This window comes from Vanessa cardui, chromosome 9, assembly GCF_905220365.1.
Source record: "Vanessa cardui chromosome 9, ilVanCard2.1, whole genome shotgun sequence".
NCBI lineage: Eukaryota > Metazoa > Arthropoda > Insecta > Lepidoptera > Nymphalidae > Vanessa > Vanessa cardui.
The window spans coordinates 13,408,780-13,430,105 of record NC_061131.1 but is presented as its reverse complement, the minus strand read 5'-3'; the positions used below and the strand labels follow the sequence as shown (position 1 = coordinate 13,430,105).

General features: G+C 35.9%; 1 protein-coding gene across 2 annotated transcripts in view; it reads left to right on the top strand.

Annotated features, from left to right (window-relative positions):
* LOC124532228 (centaurin-gamma-1A) overlaps nt 1-19,142 on the top strand; it is a 271,221-nt gene extending 252,079 nt beyond the window's left edge. For both annotated transcript variants that reach the window (XM_047107000.1, XM_047107001.1), the window contains exons 4-15: nt 1,720-1,861; nt 2,163-2,297; nt 3,021-3,148; nt 5,471-5,998; nt 6,221-6,386; nt 12,455-12,655; nt 13,280-13,443; nt 14,618-14,729; nt 15,336-15,453; nt 15,900-16,019; nt 16,895-17,114; nt 17,486-19,142. In XM_047107000.1, the coding sequence (XP_046962956.1) occupies nt 1,720-1,861; nt 2,163-2,297; nt 3,021-3,148; nt 5,471-5,998; nt 6,221-6,386; nt 12,455-12,655; nt 13,280-13,443; nt 14,618-14,729; nt 15,336-15,453; nt 15,900-16,019; nt 16,895-17,114; nt 17,486-17,884 (2,433 nt within the window). In that variant the 3' untranslated portion in view covers nt 17,885-19,142. The remainder of the gene's footprint in view (nt 1-1,719; nt 1,862-2,162; nt 2,298-3,020; nt 3,149-5,470; nt 5,999-6,220; nt 6,387-12,454; nt 12,656-13,279; nt 13,444-14,617; nt 14,730-15,335; nt 15,454-15,899; nt 16,020-16,894; nt 17,115-17,485) is intronic.
* Nucleotides 19,143-21,326: the final 2,184 nt, after the last annotated feature.

Genomic DNA, 21,326 nt, shown 5'->3' with positions numbered 1-21,326 from the left:
TCTATGTTTCCTTGTAAATATTCAACGAAGATAAAGGCGAAATCTTGAATATTTTTTTCACTTCGCCGCATTTATTGAGTGCACGCAAGCCTGGAACGTCGCAGCAAATTTTATTTTATTTCCTTTTCGTTTAACGTCAAAGTGACAGCGTTCGACATTGTATAATAAGTAATTTGTAAAACATAGTTTAATCAATAACGAGGGAAAAGAATGTAAAACTTTATATTCTCACAATTTATGTATCAACTCGTGGTGTCATTTGACATATTGATATTCTATATCGAACCATAAAAATGATAAAGTTATATCATCGAGATAACGTAAATGATCAGAACATTGATCTTTATAGAGCCAGAATTAGTTATGTGATATTAAACAAGGGAATCCATTATCTATCATCTGACCTTATATACATATATGTCTATATATATAGGAGAATTGCAAGGTTCAGGAGCGATGCATTTAGGTTGCCCTTCTCTCTTGCAAAAGGTCTATCAGTGAGTAAAAGGGAGATAGAGTTATATGAAGGCTTCGCGCCTAGGCTCCAATCCGCCCGCCCGCCCAGTCGCCTCCAGTGTTCAGTACCGTTAACAACGTGATTGTTTTTGGATTCTATTTGGAAGTGTTTTTTTATTATAACACGCACCTATGAATTATTAAAGTGTTTCGACAAAATCAGTGAAACAATTACACAGTTATGTTTTGGTGAGATACATTATTGTTCGTTAATTTGTTGCTCATTACAAATTATGTATATTTTTTTCTCTAATTAAAATTGATAAATGGCTGTTTCGTTTATACATTTATTGTTTTGTAATACTATGCAAGGAATGTATGTGTGTATGCAAGGAAAATATATTTAAGCTTATATAATGTGGTATATTTAGATACATATTTGATAAGTAGCAATTTTGAATGTTTTATTTAAACAATTTGAAATGTTTGAATTGAAACTCTATTTGAGTTTAAATTTTAATTTACGAAATTATTTCCTAAACAACTTTTCAATTGCAATTTCTTGTCGGTTTTATTTATAAGCAGAGACTAGGGGTTTGATTCAATGCGTACATTTGATGGCGCCTCGTTTATGGAAGTGCTGAGGACAGTTTTTTTTTCTTTAGTTTTCCTCTCATCAGCATCACGCACTACGGATGACTCGACTTACACAGTTGAATGCTATTGAAGAGGAAAGGGGTGACACCCTTCTACGCACATATTTTTGAAGTGGAAACTGAGTTATTCATACAGTTTATGTCGGCATTTGCTTACGCATACAGTTTTCCTATTCATTCTTTTATTAATCGATTTCAAAAATTTTGTTACCACGTAAGGGAAATCATCATTTCATTCATTGTCAGGGACATCTTTCATATGTATATAATTTCCCTTCATTTGTGGTTATTATATTACTCTCTTAGTACGAGCGCTCTGATGTCATATGTGTAAAATATTACACTCCAATTCCATAACCCTTACAGAACGGAATTACCCCTCGTAATTATGGGTAAAAACCTGGGGTGCGGCTTTTTCCATAGGTATAATTTTGCATTCCTGCTGTTATTACGGTTGTAGATTTTTTTTTTTTCAAAAAGAAGAATTCATAGCGTTCGTTTAAAAATAAAATGACTCAACTTAAAATATCAAAGCAAATATGTACGTTTTATTAAGTTTAAATTGTGCACGAAACATTTGTTGCAATTATATTTTTTTTTGTTACAGTTTACTGCTTGGGTAGATGCCGTAATATTCGTATTTAGTCTCGAGAACGATATCAGCTACAACACCGTTTCGAATTACTTCAATAAGATGTCCCACTATCGGAATTCAGCTGAAATTCCGATCATACTAGTTGGGACTCAAGGTAAGTAACTGACCTACCCACAAAAGTATTGTGACTTTTTACATTTTAACTACCAAATGTCGCCCATTGTTTGTTATTATTTGTAAAGATATTAATTAGCTTATACACGAATTCTTGTTTTGTTATGTCATAAGATTTAAAACATTATTTTTTTTTAAATACTCTAACCGACAAGTGAAAGTTTTATTTTAACGTTGAGTTTATTATAAAAACGTTACGCGTAACTCCGATTTACATATTATAATTCTGTTCGATGTTTCTAACTGATTATTTCCTATTTAATGATCGGTTACTCTTCCAGATGCCATAAGTGAAAGCAGTCCGCGCGTTGTGGACGACAACCGCGCTCGTAAATTGTCGAATGAACTACGGAGGTGCTCTTACTACGAGACGTGCGCAACGTACGGCTTGAACGTAGAACGTGTATTTCAAGATGGTTAGTATGTCATATTCTCCGTTGTTTATTAATCATAGTAAAAAATGAGGGTATTTTCTTTTTTTATGTTTGTTGTAGGAATTGAAAATAAGAAAAGTCATAAAAAATTAATTTGAAAGTTGACATGAATATCGATATAATCATGATCTAACTTATAAATTTATCCAAATATATTCGGATAATATTGTCATATATGTCGTTTCAATTACATAATATTTTTTGCGTATAATTAGTTATGCGTGACGTTACGGCCCGGCCTGCGTGATGATATCGGATAGTGGATGAAGTTTTGCGTGGGGAGATCGTATCGCGCAGTGGTAACACCGGCTCTCGGGTGTGCGGTCGTTTCGCTCTATTCTTCGCGTTCATTCGTTCCGCATTGTTTACATTTTTTGACATTCCATATGCAGCGTTCCGTTGGTAAACTGTCGTTTCGCGAATGACTTACCGAAAAAACAATCGAATATTGAATGGCGATATGGAGAAGACACTCATCTTTAAATCTAACATGTCGCCAATATCGAGCTTGAGGCGTCGGAGTTCGTGCTACAATATACAAAGAGCCGAAGAACGCGACCGACGAAAATCGGCTAAATTTGAATGTTCGTGCTGTTGATCTTTACCGTTTTGTGAATGTATTGTTTTCGTGTTTTGAATTAAAAATCGTAAAGTGACGTTGCGTGGTGATTTCAAATGTGGTGATACCTTGGTGTTTATTTGCAGCTTGTCAGAAGATAGTCGGTACGAGATTATCAGCTTCATCCCAATGTCTGTCTGGTGGTTCGAGGCCGGTTACTCCACAGCCAGTGGCGAACTCACCAAGCCATAACCATTCAACATTCCTTTATAAGGTAAGAAACTATTTGTATTTAGAAGCGAACGTTTTTCACGCTCCATTAAGGCTCATTCTAAGATTTAGGTTCAAGATCATTTGCTTGATTTCGATTGTGAATCAAGTTTAAATAAAATTTTGTTTGAATTACTCAATAAACTTATATTATGCTTTTATTGTTGTATGAACAACTATACTATAACTTATAACAAGAAAGTTGAATACCAGAATAACAGATGTACACATTTTTTTATTTAAAAAACCAGACTATTCACTCTAGTAATACATAAATTATAACTAAAAAAAATCTACGAGTTTAGTAACTACTTAATGCAAATATATTTGTGTTATTCATTTCTATAAATATAATAAAAAAATATCAGTTGATTTGAATCATACCAGAATTATTATATTGTATCATAAAATATTGATTATATTATAAAAATCAAGGTAAATAAAAGAATAATATTTTTCCTTATTTACTAATAAATCATAATTACCTAGATAAGATTAATATCAGGGATTACATATGAATTGTAAGTGTGTTGTAATATGTTAAAAGTATTATAAAAGATTTAGTTTTTGGTTTTTTAACATTTGCTAGTATTTTAAAATACTTTCACAATTAATGTAAACTTCATAAATATTGTATAAACATGTTACATTGAAAAAATAATAGTAATTAAGCTTTTCATATACTTAAATTTTCAAATAACATTAAAGATATACTATTTTTGGATCAAGTCTCAATTTTACTATAAATTACTTTTATTGAAATCCCATAGTTCCAATAGTTGAAATAGTTAAAATTTATCAGTATGAAGGGTCAAATGGAATGAAATAATATCTAAAAAAATTGTAGAACATTTTAATTTAAATTTAGTTACTACTCAACTCAACTATTGTCCAAACACATTGGCTCCGTAAGAAATAAATGCCTTTTCGTACATTGACAGGATTTCCAAACAACGGTTTCTAGTATGGTTATCAACTTTACAATGTATAGAATAGATATTTGATAGTGATATAACATACAAGTGTGTTCTACCAACTCTTCTAATATGCAGATCTGACAGACACCTTCAAAATTGTTACCAAATGTCATTTTATTAGCTTTCATTATGGCTTTTGCTGATTTGGAATATATTCATAGTAAATTTAATGAATGAATTATAATTGTTGAAGATTAAATGTTATGGAATTGATGTTTGTATGTCACAATAGTGTGGTGACATTATGATCTCTTAAATCTTTTATTTAAGGAATATCATAAATAACAGCAGTTCTTAGTAATGTTTTGATCTCATTTGAATGTTGAGTGGGCCGGTCTAGCTATATACACAAAAAACATGACATCTTAGTGCCCTATGTTGGTGGTGTATTGGTGATAAGAGAAATTATTAAAATAATAAATAAAGCTGGCCACTTGCCCATCAGCTGAAGTGATACATTTAATAAACATTATACAGCGTCATCTCAAAATGAAAATTAATCAATTTTTTTGTTTGTTATTTGAATAATTTTATTAACAGAGATTATTTGAATACAATAACTCGAGGTAATGTTTATCACATGGTAAAGTTATCTGTATGATAACAGAGAAAAAGTTTATAAAATCTTATCTGAATTATCTTTGATTCAGAATAAGTGTGATATTTTAAAACTAGAATTAATCTTTGTTATATTTTTTTAATATTCTATATGAGTTTAATTAAATAATCTAAAACCTATTATGGTAAGATAAATGTTTTTAATAACTGGTCTGTTTAGTTTTTAATCGAATATTGCAGTGACAAATTATGCAATCAATACTAAGTTATTCAAGTGTATTTATAATTCAAATAATAGTTGGAATGAAGATAAATATGTGAGAAAACCTGTTGGAAGAATTTATAAGATATTAATCTGTCAATTCTCTATTTGAAAGCATCTATTTCCACGTTAATAAGATCTATATTTAGTTTTATCTAATTTAGTTGTTCACGTTTTGTGCAAGTCTGTTTGGGTAGATACCAACCATTTTAGTTCCCGAGTAGTAGCACATGGATGATAAATAAGGGATGGTTAATATTTCTTACTGTGCCAATGTCTAAGGGTGACGATTAACAATCATTTTGGCCATTTGCCAGTCTGCCTATCTTTATGAAATATAAAATATAGTATTCCAGTCGATCTTTTTAGACTGATTTCTTCGTTTCAGTATCGAAACCTAAAGAAAATATCTACTTTATAAAGTATTTAAGCAAATTATATTAAGTTTTGTAACATATTCAACAAAAAAATAATTGGTTTTTTCATAATTTTATGAGGCCATCTATTAAAATACTGAGTTCTATTTTAGGATTCCCTCCCACGCGGCCACCATACACTGTCCGCGTCGTCACATCATCTGCACCGTGGGACCTCGTCTTTCGACGCTTCGTCAAACAGCAGCGGTATATCATCCACTCACGTTGTCGAAATACACAGCACAAATGGCTCCGATACTTCATCTAGATGGGGCAACTCACTCGGCAGCCACGGATCATCATCAGGTCTCGTATCCATCGCAACTGAGAACAACAATGTCAAGTTCACAGCGCCACACTGCTTGGACAATCTACAGTCATCGAAGGATGTCAAAGACCTACCCACACCATCGTCCACTCCCACCACATCCAGAAAGTCGAGGAGAAGATCGAATCTCTTCACGCCTTCGAAAAAGGGGGACGATAGATTAAAAAATGGGGAGCTCGGGTCCGGGAGAGCGATACCGTTAAAACAGGGCTATTTGTACAAAAAGAGCAGTAAAGCACTGAATAAGGAATGGAAGAAGAAATATGTAACTTTGTGTGACGATGGAAGATTAACTTATCACCCCAGTTTACATGTAAGTATCAAAACTCATCAATATTTTCTAAACTCCAGTTTTGTATAAAAAAATGCCTGTAATATTATATTTTTTACCAATTGTTGCACTCTGCTTTCGTGCAGTTTTATTTATGTCATTAATGGGTCCAAGCTTGATTCATACCAAATTTTATCAAATGCGATTCACTAAATTTCCCATTTCTAATATTAGCACAGATTAAAATGTAGTGACTATTTACAGGATTACATGGAGGATGTAAATGGTAAAGAGATATCACTACAGTATGTGACAGTGAAGGTCCCTGGTCAGAAACCAAGAGGATCCAAGTCTATTATCACAACGGTACCCGGATACAATGGGTACACTAGCATGGATATACATGACAGCATCGGAGGTTTGTCTCTAGGTATGATCTTTTAAATAACAATCAATACTAACATTGTGAATACTTGCATTTGTTTACTCATTCAGCTTTCACACTTCAACAACTTGCCTAATTGTTGTGAATTTTGACAAGTGGAAATTGTATAATATTGAGAAAGCAATGCTTGTTTGTTAGTGAAAACTTCGAAGGCATATTTACTTAATATTATTTGCTTTTAATGTTAAAGGACAAGTTAAATACAGTTTTTTTTTTAATTAAGTTCTTGAATTAAAACTGGTTATGTTGAAATAATTCAATTCTTAGTTTAATGGCTTTTAGTTGTGCCGGCAGGGCACAGATTATTTCGCCAATGTCACGTAGGATGGAGAAGACACGAATGAGATTGATCGGTGCGGTTGAGACACTAAACTCAATTGAATTTTAAAGTCAAGAATAGTAGTATTAATTTCCTTGTTAATCCTTAACCTAGAACAACACAAACATTAAGAGTTAATAATAGGGTAATTAAAAAAAAATAGTTGTTAGTATTCTAAACTATATATGTAATAAAATATGAAAAATTGGACTATTCACAACTTAATTTTATTTAATTTGATATATTTACATAAGATTGAACAAAATGGACTAAACACAAACGTCAACAAACATTCAACATTTATAGGGCGAGGGACTTTAGGAGGGAGGATGTCATAAATGGGACGAAGAAGTTTAGGGCAAAGGAACAGGATATGGGTTGCAGAGCCTTCGTCTAGGCCACATTCACACAGCGAGTGATCACGAACTCTGATTTTTGCTAGATGAGTAGGTGTGCATGAATGGCCGAGGCGTAACCGACAGATGGTGGAGGTGACCCAACGGTCAGCGTGCCTGTGAGATGAAAACCAAGGTCGCCTCGGAATTTCAGGTTGTAACGCCGAATAATATTTACCCTTGACCAATTTTGATGAAACCCAAAAAGAATTCCAGGATTTAATCAATTCAGCTTTGGCAAGAGAAAGCAAATCCTGAGATGTGTTGGCAAAATGCTCAGATGTACCAGATTGGATAGCAATCTTAGCATATGAGTCTGCCATCTCATTACCAGATATAGCTGAATGGCTAGGAATCCAGACCAGCAGGACTTGTAGCCCTTGTTGATGACAGGACAACAGGGCCTCTCTGATCTTAAAAACGATTGAAAGTCTTGATCTGCTACGAAAAGGATTCTCTTTAATGGCTAACAGACAGCTTAGTGAGTCACATAAAATAATTGTTTGCTGAATATTGTGTGACAGGGCATACTTTACGGCTTCCAGTAAAGCGATGGCCTCACCGGAGAATACAGAGGTTTCGGGGGGACATTTAAATAATAGGGCTATTTTAAATTTAGGAATCCAACAAGCTGCACCAACGCAGCCGGTCGGCGAGAGCTTAGAGGCATCAGTATATATAGGGAGATGATTAGGCCAATTTTGATGAAAAATTGTTTGAAATTGGATATTAGCATCAGGGGAACCTTTTACGATTCCAAGATTTGTTATTACCGGAGGATTATAAATAAGTGCTTTAAAGGAGGTGGAAAAAAGAGGATTAGAGGGAAAAGTGGTAAGTGGATGGGGGAGTTTGGTATACTTGAGGAAACTGTTTAATAGGAATGGGGATGCCGGATTATCTGGGTTACAAAGGTGGGATAGTTTGTTTAATCTAATCAGTAGAGGATGGGAGGGTAGCTGTAACAATCTGATGATAAAGCGGTCACAAAGATATTGCCTCCTTATCTGTAGAGGAGGGTCAACACACTCAACCTGCAGAGCATTAGTAGGGGTGGATTTCATCGCACCCAATATAATACGGAGACATTTATATTGTATTTTATTTAATTTTTCTGAAGCTGATTTATTAAAAGGATCCAGAACGAACAGTCCATAGTCCAAATGACTACGAACTATTGCGTTATAGATCAATTTTAATGTATAAGGGTGAGCTCCCCACCAGACTCCAGACACTGCTCTAAGGGCATTAATAGATTTTTCACATTTCTTGGCTATGTAATCGGAGTGAGAAATTCCGTTCAGTTTGTAATCGAGAATTATACCAAGAAATTTTGTTTTGTCTACAAAGTTAATGCATTGACCCTCATAAAACAGATCAAAGGCAGGAATACGTCTTTTTTTCGTAAAAATCACTGCTTGACTTTTGGCTATCGACAGCGACAAGCCATGGTCACAGAGCCATTGGGATAGGTAATGCAAAGCAGAGTTTAATCGAAATGATAAATTTTCAACGGAACTTGATCTATGATATAAAACTATGTCATCAGCATACTGGAGGATGTTACAAAAGTTGTTAACAGACAAATCGAGGTCATGAGTGTATATGCTATAAAGCAGAGGACTGAGTACAGAGCCTTGAGGAAGACCTTTCCAGACGAATCTGGGGGGAAGTGAGAGATGTTGGTGTCTTACCGTTATTGATCTGCAAGTTAACAGATTACATATGAAATGAACTATCCTCGGTGGAATACTCAGCTGTTGCATTTTCTGCCTGAGCAACGGAAGAAGGACATTATCATATGCAGAAGATATGTCTAGAAATATTCCCACAAGGTACTCTCCTTTCGCAAAGGCAATCCGAATGTCTGTTGTAAGTACGCTTAGACTATCAATAGTGCTCGACCCCTTCCGAAAGCCAAATTGAGAGGGAGCAAGTATGTTTCTGCTTTCCATTAACCATTCCAGGCGATTCTTCAAGAGATGTTCAGTGATCTTTGCCAAAGTAGATGATAAAGCTATAGGTCTATAAGAATTGCAATCGGAAGGGTTCTTACCCGGTTTAAGAATGGGAATAACAATTTGTGACTTCCAAGGTTGCGGGATGATTCCTTTGATAAAAACCGAGTTAATAATATTTAAAAAACAATGTTTAGCTTTATCATTCAATTTGGAAATAAAAGAGTAAGGAACGCCATCTTCCCCAGGTGTCGAATCGGATAGACCATTTAGTGTACATTGAAGTTCGGAAAAAGAGAAGGGGGCATCCATTTCATCCAAAGTAGATGCTGGCGTAGAAATTAGAAAACTGTCCTCATATGGGACAAAAGGGGGGGCAAGCTTATCAGCAAAATTGTTAAGCCACTCAGAAGGAGTATTTGAGGTAGGGTTGTCAGAGTTAAGGCTACGGCGGAATTTTTTAAGTTGGGACCAGACTGCAGAGGAAGAGGAACGAGGGCTCAGGGATTCACAAAATTGAATCCAACTGACTTTTTTCTTTTTAGAAATCAAACGTTTTAATTTGGCATCGATTCTCTGATACTTGTAAAAATTATCCATAGACATACACATAGTGTATGTTTCTTCAGCCTCTAGTCTCTGTTCAGTTAATCGTTTGCATTCCTCATCCCACCAGGGGGTGGAAAGCAAATGATTTTTTGAGATGTGTTTTTTGGGAAAATGGAGATCAGCTGCAGTTAAAATACCATTAACGAAAAGGTCGTAGCAAAGGATTACATTTCGATAGTCTTGCGACACAAAGAGGGAGTCAATCATGTCGTCAACAGATTCAGCATATGCAGACCAATTAACATGCTTTAATTTATATTTTAATAAAGGATTTGGGTTGGAGTATGGGATGGATCGGTTATTTAAAGAAAGGAGGATAGGGAAGTGGTCACTACCAAAAGAGGATGATAGGACATTCCAGGATAATTGAGAAGCAAGGGCAGGAGAGGTTAGGGATAGGTCAACAACGGATTTTGGGTTTTGGTTGGGGTATACTCTACGAGTTGGTGAGCCATTATTGAGGATGCAAAGGTTTGCATCATCAAACCTGTCCATCAACAAGAGAGCAAACGAATCACAAAAATGTGAACCCCAGGAGGTATGGTGGGCATTAAAATCCCCCATGACAAGGATAGGATGAGGGAGATTAGAGAAGATGGCGGATAATTCGGGAATTAAAGCGGGATTAGGATGAGGGATATACAGGGAGAGAAAAGAGATGTTGAGGGCTCTAACAGCAACAGCATTAATATGCTGGCTGGACAGGGATAGAGGGATTTGGGAAAAGGGAAGGGAGTGCCGAATAAAAATGGCACTCCCGGCATAACCATCACTCCTGTCATCTCTCAAACAGGAGAAGCCCGGTACCCGGAATCGGGATCCAGGGATCAACCAAGTTTCAGAGATGGCAATAATGACAGGTTTATGGAGATTAATAAGAGAGAGGAGTTCGTGTTTTTTAGGCCGGACGCTCTTGCAGTTCCATTGAAGGAAGCTGATTGGGGCCATTTTTAAGGATTGAGAATAGTTGACCTAAGTCTTGAGCAACGTTGGACGGTAAAGGGATATCATTACAGGTTGAAATAATGCTTAGAAGTATCTTCGTTAACATTTCCAAGAAGTTGGGATTGTTATTTACGGGGAGAGGAGTATTTTGGTTGAGAGCACAACCGTTGGGAGTAGTAGAGGGACAATTGCTAACAATGGATTGGTGAGCCTGTTTATCGTATCCTTTTCCAAGCGGTGATCTTGGGCGAGGAGTACTTATAACAGTCTTACGATAGGATCTGACAGGTGAAGGGATAGATTTGTTTGGGATAGTTGGAGAATATATAGGAGGGGTAAACATCTCTTTTGCAATCTCTGCATAGGATCTACGAACAGGAGGGAACCTTGAGGATGCTTCTATATATGACACATTGTCTTGGGACATAACAATTTTTATGGATTGTTGGCGTGAAAATTCAGGACAGTCCTTATCCGTAGTAAAATGAACACCTGAGCAATGTAAGCAAGTGGCGTTATCCTTACTTACATCACAAGACTCACCTGTGTGGGATTTGGAGCACTTAAAACATCTAGGTTGTGATCGGCACTGAGTTTTTATGTGACCATAACGGCAGCAGTTCAGGCATTGGATCGTAGGAAGTTTATACATTTCTACAGGTAGGGAAGTATGATAGGAAAACACTTTATTGGGAAGCATTTGCCCCCTAAATGTGATAACCACAGATTGGGTTGGGACCCATGTGATAACACCATCGGTAAAAGTTTTCCTGTTAAGGCGTCTGATTTTTAAAACTTCACCACATCCAGAGGGAAGTTCGAGTGATGATGCTAATTCATCCATTGTCCAGTCCACGGGAATACCCTTAATCAAACCCATTCTAGTAATATTGAAAGTCGGTACAATAGCTTTATATTTACACATTTCAATAACAGGGTTTGCTAGAAAGGAGTTTGCTGCCTTGCTTGTTGAAAACTCAACAGATATTTTATTGCGTCCTACATTTTTAAGACCATCATTAATAATACCACTAATTTTGTGAGTATGTAGAAATTGCCCAAATTTGATAGCCCGTATAGTAGTTCCTGAAGCAGGATCAGAGACTTCCCGGGACACATGAACAATGAAAGGGCCTTTGTCACTGTCTAAGTAACTCTTAGGGCCTTCAGAGTAGGAAGGATGGGTGTAGATCGTTTGGATGGAAGGAGTTGCGGTTGTGGGATGAATTACCGTTTTTTTTATGTTGGAGTCGGAATTAATTGATTCCTTATCACTTTGTCGTTTACGAGAAACAGGTAAAGAAGGAGAAGAACAATTGTCAGGAACTAAATCTACTGAGCCACCTGGATCAGGGGGTTCGGGAGGAGTATCAACCTCCATTATAAAACTTAAAAACTACAGAATATTAAAATACAGCAAATACTCACAATATGAATAAATGTTAGTAACACCACTAACCCAAATATCAACTAATAGTACTATTAACAGTAAAATACACTACAGAACTAAACGTAAACACTCAAAATCTCTTAACACGTGTGTTAACCAACACTAACGCAAGCGAAAAAAAACTATGTTGAAATAAAACTAGTTTCAAATATTTAGAAATATTATTTACAACTACCGCCTAAATAATACTATTTTAAATAAGAAATAATATTTCTTTTGTACTTCAAATACACAAATGTCACCTCAGTCTACCCGTGACCACGAACGCTCGAAACGTCGGGATGATAAAAATAATTAATATACGCGATTTAAATCCGTCAAAACTAGTTATATTTTCGGTTATATGGTCGGTGACGTCACGATTTTTTCTCTTCCAGGTTACAAAGACAAACCAACAAGAGCAACGGATAAAGCGCTATTGTCGGCGTTCGATACGATGAAGGAACCGGCGTCCAGTCGACAGTCGCTCGCCTCCGAGGTGGACGTGTGTACCAACGGCACCGACAAGGACACGCCGCATGTCAAGAAGAGGCACAGACGCATGAAGAGCAGCGGCGTTAAGAAGGATGGGGACGAAGGTATGGCCGATACTTTGTACTGAATGTATGTTTAGATAGTGTTGGACGTGTTTAATATTGACGTAGAAAAATAATAATGAAAAGAGAAAATTAAGAGTAACAACAACAGCCTGTAAATTCCCTCTGCTGGGCTAAAGGCCTCCTCTCCTTTTGAGGAGAAGGTTTGGAACATATTCCACCACGCTGTTCCAATCCGGGTTGGTGGAATGCACATGTGGCAGAATTTCTATGAAATTAGACACATGCAGGTTTCCTTTTTCGTTCGCCGCTGAGCACGAGATGAATTATATAGACAAATTAAGCACATGATTTAGCGGTGCTTGCCTGGGTTTGAACCCGCAATCATCGGTTAAGATGCACGCGTTCCAACCGCTGGGCCATCAAATTAAGAGCGTATGAGAATAATGAAATAGAAACTTTTTTTCTATATTTGACAAGTAATAAAGAATGCAATGATGAGAGCCGCTTGTTCTCTTGTTTTCATGCTGGTTTTTAGTTACTTCTACTTAGTTGGTCCTTCGAGCCGGATCGCGATCTATAGTTCATAAATATTTTAAATTGAGATACAGTATTATGTATTTCTTTGATAATCTAAATACATTAAATAAAAAAATATAATTACAGATGCGGAAAGCGCGACGTCGTGCGAATTCACAATAGTGAGCTTGGACGGCAAGCGGTGGAGGTGGGAGGTGGGCGCCGGCGGGACCCCGGCCGCCTGCGCCGCCGAGCGCGACGCCTGGGTCGCAGCCGTCGAGGCGCAGATACTCGCCTCGCTGCAGGGACGGGTGAGTCCGGCCTCTCGCTACCTCTGCCTCTGTGACCTCTTCGGGTGGCAGGCACTACACCCACCCATTGTTTATGAGAGTTGTGATTACTCACAAACGAATTACATTCAGCTTTAACTTTAGTACTCAATAATTATACGTTTGATATGAAATGGAGCTGAGATGGCCCAGTGGTTAGAACGCGTGCATCTTAACCGATGATTGCGGATTCAAACCCAGGCAAGCACCACTATATATATGTGCTTAATTGTGTTTATAATTCATCTCGTGCTCGGCGGTGAAGGAAAACATCGTTAGGAAACATGCATGTGTCTAATTTCATCGAAATTCTGCCACATGTGCATTCCACCAACCCGCATTGGAACAGCGTGGTGGAATATGTTCCAAACCCTCTCCTTAATGGAAGAGGAGGCCTTTTCTCAGCAGTGGGAAATTTACAGGCTGTTACTTTACTTTACTACTTTACTTTACTTTGATATGAAACTACATTAAAAATATTACATTAAATTAACACAGATACATTTTTCTAATCAAGTTAGACGCCATACAGTCGCTGAATTTTCATATGCTGAATTCATATTTAAAAGAATTTACGAATCTGTAACCAGTTCGAACTTGCAAGCCCGTCTGGGTAGGTACCACCCACTCATCAGTTATGCTACCGCTAAATAACAGTATTGTTGTGTTCCGGTTTAAAGGGTGAGTGAGCCAGTGTAACAGGCACAAGGGACATAACATCTTAGTTCCCAAGGTTGGTGGCACATTGACGATATAAGGAATAGTTAATATTTCTTATGCTCGTCCGCCAACCTATACCATAAAAAAAATTGGTTCCCTGTAAAGTCGGTATACGGCGAAAGTTTTACGTGACAACGACTTTGAGTGGTAAAATAATTCTAATTGTCTGTCTCTCTCGCTCTTAGGCGGGCTAACCATGCCCGAGTGGAAGGGACGCGAGCCTCTCACTCGCTCTCATTGTGAGCGCATAACGTGAGCGGAGCGTAACGCAGTTTCTTGAAGTGTCACCCGGCAAAACAATTTATAAGACGTTGTCACGTCAAAAAATCCTCTTCAAAGTGGACATTGGCTATGGAACATCATTGAAAAACCGTTGAATTAATTATTAATTAATTGAAAAAAGTTGTATCTAAGCTGTCATGTTGTAACATTTCAGACGTCTCGGCAGCCAATGCCGACGGGCGCGAATTCGACGGGCGACGTGCGCGCCACGTACTACATCCGCCGCGTGAAGGGCAACGACAAGTGCTGCGACTGCGGCGCCCAGGGTACACTCGACATTACGACTATTATCTATATTATAAATGTGAAAGTAACTCTGTATGTATGTCTGTCATAAACCCGCTGAGTTTCCTTCGCCGGTTCTTCTCAGGTCAGGGTATTTTCTTATCCGAACCGGTTGACCATCAATAAGAAAGTGTTATGCTTCTATATTGAATAAAGTTATTTGAGTTTGAGTTTGTCGCCCTTTCACAACCAAAGCACTGAATGGAATTTGATGAAATTTGGTATGAAGCAAACTTGACCTTCAATGAAGAATAGAGGGTACATTTTTACCTAATTCATGACATCCAACACCCTAAAATGACTACTAATTAATAATAGAAGTGCAGGCTATAATATATAATACATGTACATTTAACACTATCGTGCAGTACACTGAGAACTGACTGAGTATTCACTATTTTATTTGAGTTAATTATAAGTTTGAATATAGATAAATGCAATATACTATTGATTTCAAAAAAATATAAATTACTTAAAATGAACCTCAAGTGATTATCCGATCAAATATGGTCAGCTGATTTAAACCGTATAAATGAATAAATTGTTAAATTTTATTTATTTTAATGATTGTGTACTTTGATCTGCAGATCCCGATTGGGCGAGCTTAAACTTGGGCGTGTTGATATGCATCGAGTGTTCCGGCATACACAGGAACCTCGGATCGCACATATCGAGAGTGCGATCCTTGGATCTGGACGAATGGCCGTAAGTGTTACCTGTAAACAAAAATAATACCAAAAATAATTGTTTTATTAATGTCCCAGAAAGTTGTGATGGTCCAATGATTATAAGACAAGTCTTAATAGCGCTGTGAGCTAAGCTATTTGTTTTATCCATTATTTTATTATTATTCAAAAAACGGAGATATTGACAGGATGCATTTTTATTCTTTTGTATTTAAAGATATGGTTGTTTCATGATTTACTGATATGATTTGAAAAAGGTTTTTGCTATGTACTACATATCTTTTGTATTGTAATTTTAATAGTTTATTTAAATGATTGATGAAATAAAAATAAATATCAAATTATGCATCAAATTATGATTTCATTTGTCTGAGCATAAAGCAATGTTTTTGTCTATTTTATAATAATTAAATTAGAAGTCTTAGTTGTTGATAAGCTGGTAACTGTTATGTTCATTGTCCACAGCTTGGGTCATGTGAGTGTGATGGTGACGATGGGAAATGCTCTAGCGAATTCAATATGGGAATCAGATCTACGGGGGCACATCAAGCCCATAGCTACTTCAACGAGGGAAGAGAAAGAACGGTGAGTCGAATATTATTGACCGAAAGGCAATTCAATTGTTTTATTATATTTTTTTGTGAGTCGAGATGGCCCAGTGGTAAGAACGCGCGCATCATAACCGATGATTGCGGGTTCAAACCCAGGCAAGCACCGCTGGTTCATGTGTTTAATTTGTCTTTATAATTCATCTCGTGCTCAGCGGTGAAGGAAAATATCGTGAGGAAACCTGCATGTGACAAATTTCATAGAAATTCTGCCACATGTGTATTCCACCAACCCGCATTGGAACAGCGTGGTGGAATATGTTCCAAACCTTCTTCTCAAAGGGAGAGGAAGCTTTTAGCCCAGCAGTGGGAATTTAGAGGTTGTTGTTGTTTGTTGTTGTTGTTGATTATATTTATTAAAACCTTGAAATTGTTTAAATTTCAAAAATATAAAAAGTATTTCTTGATGTTGTTGTAGGTATTTTTCTGAAAAATTAATACCATTAACAATATGTTATTAATTGTTGTTTATGTGATAGTTTCTTTTTTTTTTTTTAAATCTTTACGTTGTTGCTTTTTTGTACTGAATCATAAACGTAAAGAACGAAATAATGAAATAAAAATGTGCAAGTTTTGTATGACACGTGATTGTATTTATGTTTGACGACCTCCGTGGTCGAGTGGTGTGTACACCGGTTTTCATGGGTACGCCACTCTGAGGTCCCGGGTTCGATTCCCGGCCGAGTCGATGTAGATTACCATTAGTTGTCTATGTTGTCTTGGGTCTGGGTGTATGTGGTACCGTCGTTACTTCTGATTGTCCATAACACAAGTGCTTCAGCTACTTACATTGGAATCAGAGTAATGTATGTGATGTTGTCTCATATTTATATTTATTCTGGTATCTCTCAGATGGATCCGGCTGAAGTACGAGCGGCGCGCGTTCCTGGCGAGCGAGGCGGCGGGCGGCGCGGACGCGCTGCGGGCGGCGGGCGCGCGCGGCGCGGTGGGCACGCTGGCGCGCCTGCTGGCCGCGCCGCCGCCGCGCGCGCCCGCGCCGCACGAGCGCGCGCTCGCCCTGCGCGCCGCCGCCGCCGCCGGACACCTCTCCGCCGCGCAGCTGCTCATATGGGTGAGGCGCGCTTGTGACGTCACAAGTATCACGTAGTCGAGCTGCTCGAAACCAGCTCTAACTGGAATTTATAATACATACTGAAATATTGATGCATCAATTGTAGTTCAATATTCTTGCCTTATTTTCGTTTCTCATAATCCGATAAAGTGACTCATACTAACTAACATACTATTCATGCATACATGAAATAAATAAATACTTGGTTGTAGGTTAATCAAAAAAAGTTCGAGGCAGCATTTTATTTTGTTAACGAAAACTATAGCACAAAATAAAAAACAAAGATATAATAATATTGCGGTCCATAATTATAGGCAACGAAGTCTTTTAACTCTGAGAAAAAATTACTAAAGTTTGATCACTATTTACAGCACAACGGCAACCCGAACTTCCCGGACGCGGACGGTCACACGTGCGTGTTCTACGCGCGAGCGGCCGCTAACCACCTATCGGGTATACCTACCCAGTACCCGAAGAACCTTCAGATCACCTGTCCACTCCACCCCAACCCCCCCACGAGTTCCGGAACAAATTCGACAAGCTCCAGCTCTAGTACGAAGAGTACGAAAATCCCGGACCCCGAATGTAATTGTATAATCTTCGAGTTATTGAACGCGCAGAGCGCATCCAACGCACTGGTCGAGATTTTAATCGGCTTGCAGAACAACCAGTACATGAGTAACGGGTTCGATTCCTTCAGTCAAACGCTAGGCAGGCCTCTTGGACCTAATCTATCGCTAACCAACGGCAAGTGCGGGAGCATCGTGTAATTATCTCTAACATAATTCTACGTTTTTGTAGTTCGTACAGTTTCGGATGTTGGAACTTGGTTTGATAACTGGTGACTCATTGCATACGTAAATAAATATTGTTTCTTCATGTATTATAACCATTTAATCTATATACGTAATAGTAATTAATACAAAATATAATTTAAACATGCAGTTGACTGAGATCGGAGTAATTCATTCAATTATCTCATATATAGGTATCTTAAATGTTCTGTATTGAGTATTTTATCAATGAGCCACCAGAATATAATGTAATAAATGTCGTATTAAGTTTTTGATATCGAATTCTATATGAAATTCGACTGATGTCTAAATAATTCATCATACGTAGTTACCAAAATCACCGAGTATACACATAGTATTTGCATAAATAATAGTATAAATATAGCTTGAAAAAAGCTATTAGATTATAAAGTATTGTAAGGTTATTTCTTACAGACACAATGTTTTATGTTCACTTTTTTTTTTTTAATTAAATATTTAATCTATGTAGATAAAAAATAAAAAATAAAGCCGCTGTTCATTATCAAATTTCTTTATAATTTTTTTTTATATCAGTATTCAGTTTTGAGCCAATTTCGACTGAATGAAATTACTTGTACATTTTTTTTGTGATGTTTAGATAAGGTAGGGATGGTTGATCTACCGGTAGCTCAACATTTAAAATTATGTTTTTTTTTTTTTAATTTAATAGTACCAAGGTGCTGAACTATACTATATGTACTAAATTTTTAAATTATTATTTTTGGTGCTCATTTAATTTTAATTTAGTTTGAAAGTGCTAATCTAGGTGGTTCGGTTTTAAACGTGTATTTTATATTTGTCGAATTTATTCAAGTATTTTTTTTTAAATTTAATTTTTCTCTTTTGGTCAAATGATGAAAATATCTATTCCATTTCAATATACAAGTGATACTTAAATCTTATCTAATTTTTTTACTAAAAAGTTTTAAAAATAATATGTTTATATATATTAAAATTACTTAAACACGTAAAGACTTCAATGATAAGTTGCTGAAAGAAATTTCTGTCCATTCTCTGATTGAATGTACGATGCAAATGTTGCATATGAAGATTAAATAATTCTGTCTTCTTCTTTCTAATGTAAAATCAATGATGACAGATAGAGAGGGAACAGTGTTTGTATACCCAGTAAACAGTATTTCCAACTTATGTAACATTGTATCATAATATTGTCCTTTTAATTTTGAAATAAATTAGGAGATGATATTTCTTGAAATTGATACATTGTTGTTAAAAGTTTGTATTAAAACCAGTTCGATCATCATCATCAAGGTCTTATCACTTGATCAGTGGTCAGACATCAGATAAGACTCTCAGCGACTAGATCTTAATGTTTCTTATTCATTTAATGCCAAATAAGTAATATGTTTGTTTTGAGTATCACACATCAGCTAAATATTTGTCACAGTTCATTCAATTGCAGTTATGTCAAGGAACATAATTGCGTAAATAGTTAATTCAATTGTGGTTATATGAAGGAATATAAATGCCAATTCAATGTAATTTTTATTCTCAAAAAAAACTTGTAATGATATAACTTGGCAAGGTCATTTGTAATGAAAGCATTTCTGTTCTTATAGTACCTAATGGTCAAAGCTGCCACTTTTTGTACTCAATCTATACAAAATTATCTACTTAAGTGTGCACACAGCTTTATATAGAATTGATTTGAATGAGTAACATACACTTTTAAGGTTACGTTACGTAGAAAGCAAAGCAAGCTTATGGGAGTATAACTAAACACTGTCTCTATATGTCATCGATTTTAAAATCGTTGTTTAATAAATAACCCCCTCAACAAAATACATATTTAAAGCCTTAAATTTTTAGCGGAAAAAATGTGAATTTTTCATAATATAAATTGTCCAGTGTCATTGATCGTTAAATAATTATATGATCACAATAATAACATAGTGTTTCTTTTGAAATGGGGAAATTTTATTTATTCAATTTAATATGTAAATATTGTTTATATTTTACATAATATATTGATTGAAATCAATTTTTAATTACATATTTATATTTTCTCACAAATATTGATTTTATATATCGATATTTATAAAAAGAAATGATAAGATTTAATTTAACAAATGTGAAAAAATCTATGTAAATGTCCCACTTCTGGACTGAGGTTTGAAGATGTTTTGAGGTTATTCCACCGGGGTGCTCCAATGTGTGGGTTGCTTGAATAAAAGGTTTTTTATGTGTGTGTAACAAATAATGCGACAAATATTGTATTGAAATTTTTAATCTATGCACAAATATTCGAGTTTCAGTGATGTGATGTGACGTTATCGATTTAATATAATTTTATTACTACGATTATCGCTACTAAGTATTTTTCACAAATTTTTTTACGACACTTATTAAATTGTTATAGATTTGTCGATTTCGAATGCTTTGTCTTCGATTTTTTAAACAATTTTTTAACTATTGTATCGTCCTTCATCGAATTGAACAATGCGTGGAATAAAGTACAGAAATTTTGAAATTATTGTGAACTTCTACATAATGAAAGTGAAATTTTAGATTACAATTCAAACGTCACTGTTCTATTGGTTGAATGATTGATAAATGAACTTTGTAACAATTAAAGAATATATTTCAATTTTATATCAACCCTGTCTCTCATATCACAAATGTCGTTAAACAACTATGAAACGCATCACAATATGTTTATATTAAATATCGGAACGATTCGAATTTGTCGATATTTTCGATCGATATTCTATCGGAACGCAGATTTCACATCACTTTCTAGTGAAAATTTTCACGATAAAAAGACGCATCGATTCTCTTTATTCGATTCCGTTTCGATAGATTATCGATTTTGACGTAGATATAGTAAATTTTTTTATTAGATGTAAAATAAATTATTGAATTAGTATACAAGATCTCAGCTCAACGCTATTCGTAGGTTAAAAATTTAGTGTAATTATTTAGTGGTAATTAATGTCGCTTTTTTCCTAACATCCCTTGGGTATTGGTAATAAGTTGTAATAACAATTTACCTCGATCGTTTTTTATTCGATTCAAAACAATCGATTATTATTATCATTCGATATGTATCGAATCGTATATCAATAATATCTTTGTAATAAAAAAAAATCGAATTCAAAGTATCGAGGTAAATAAAAAAAGACATTCCATTGCTTTTATAATGATTTGACCCCAAGGGATTATAGTGGATGTGATATTCCTAAGGTTTCCCGTATAAGCCAAATGTACTGAACCCTTCTGTGCCTGCTCTACGTAGTCTACGCTTTATATTAACAACGTTATAGGCCGGGAGGTGAATTACTTAAACTATATAGAAAGTTCCCCGGCCTATAAACGTTGTTGTAGTACTTCGTACTTTACGGTAAATTGCAATTAGGATAGATTCTCTTGTGCGTTC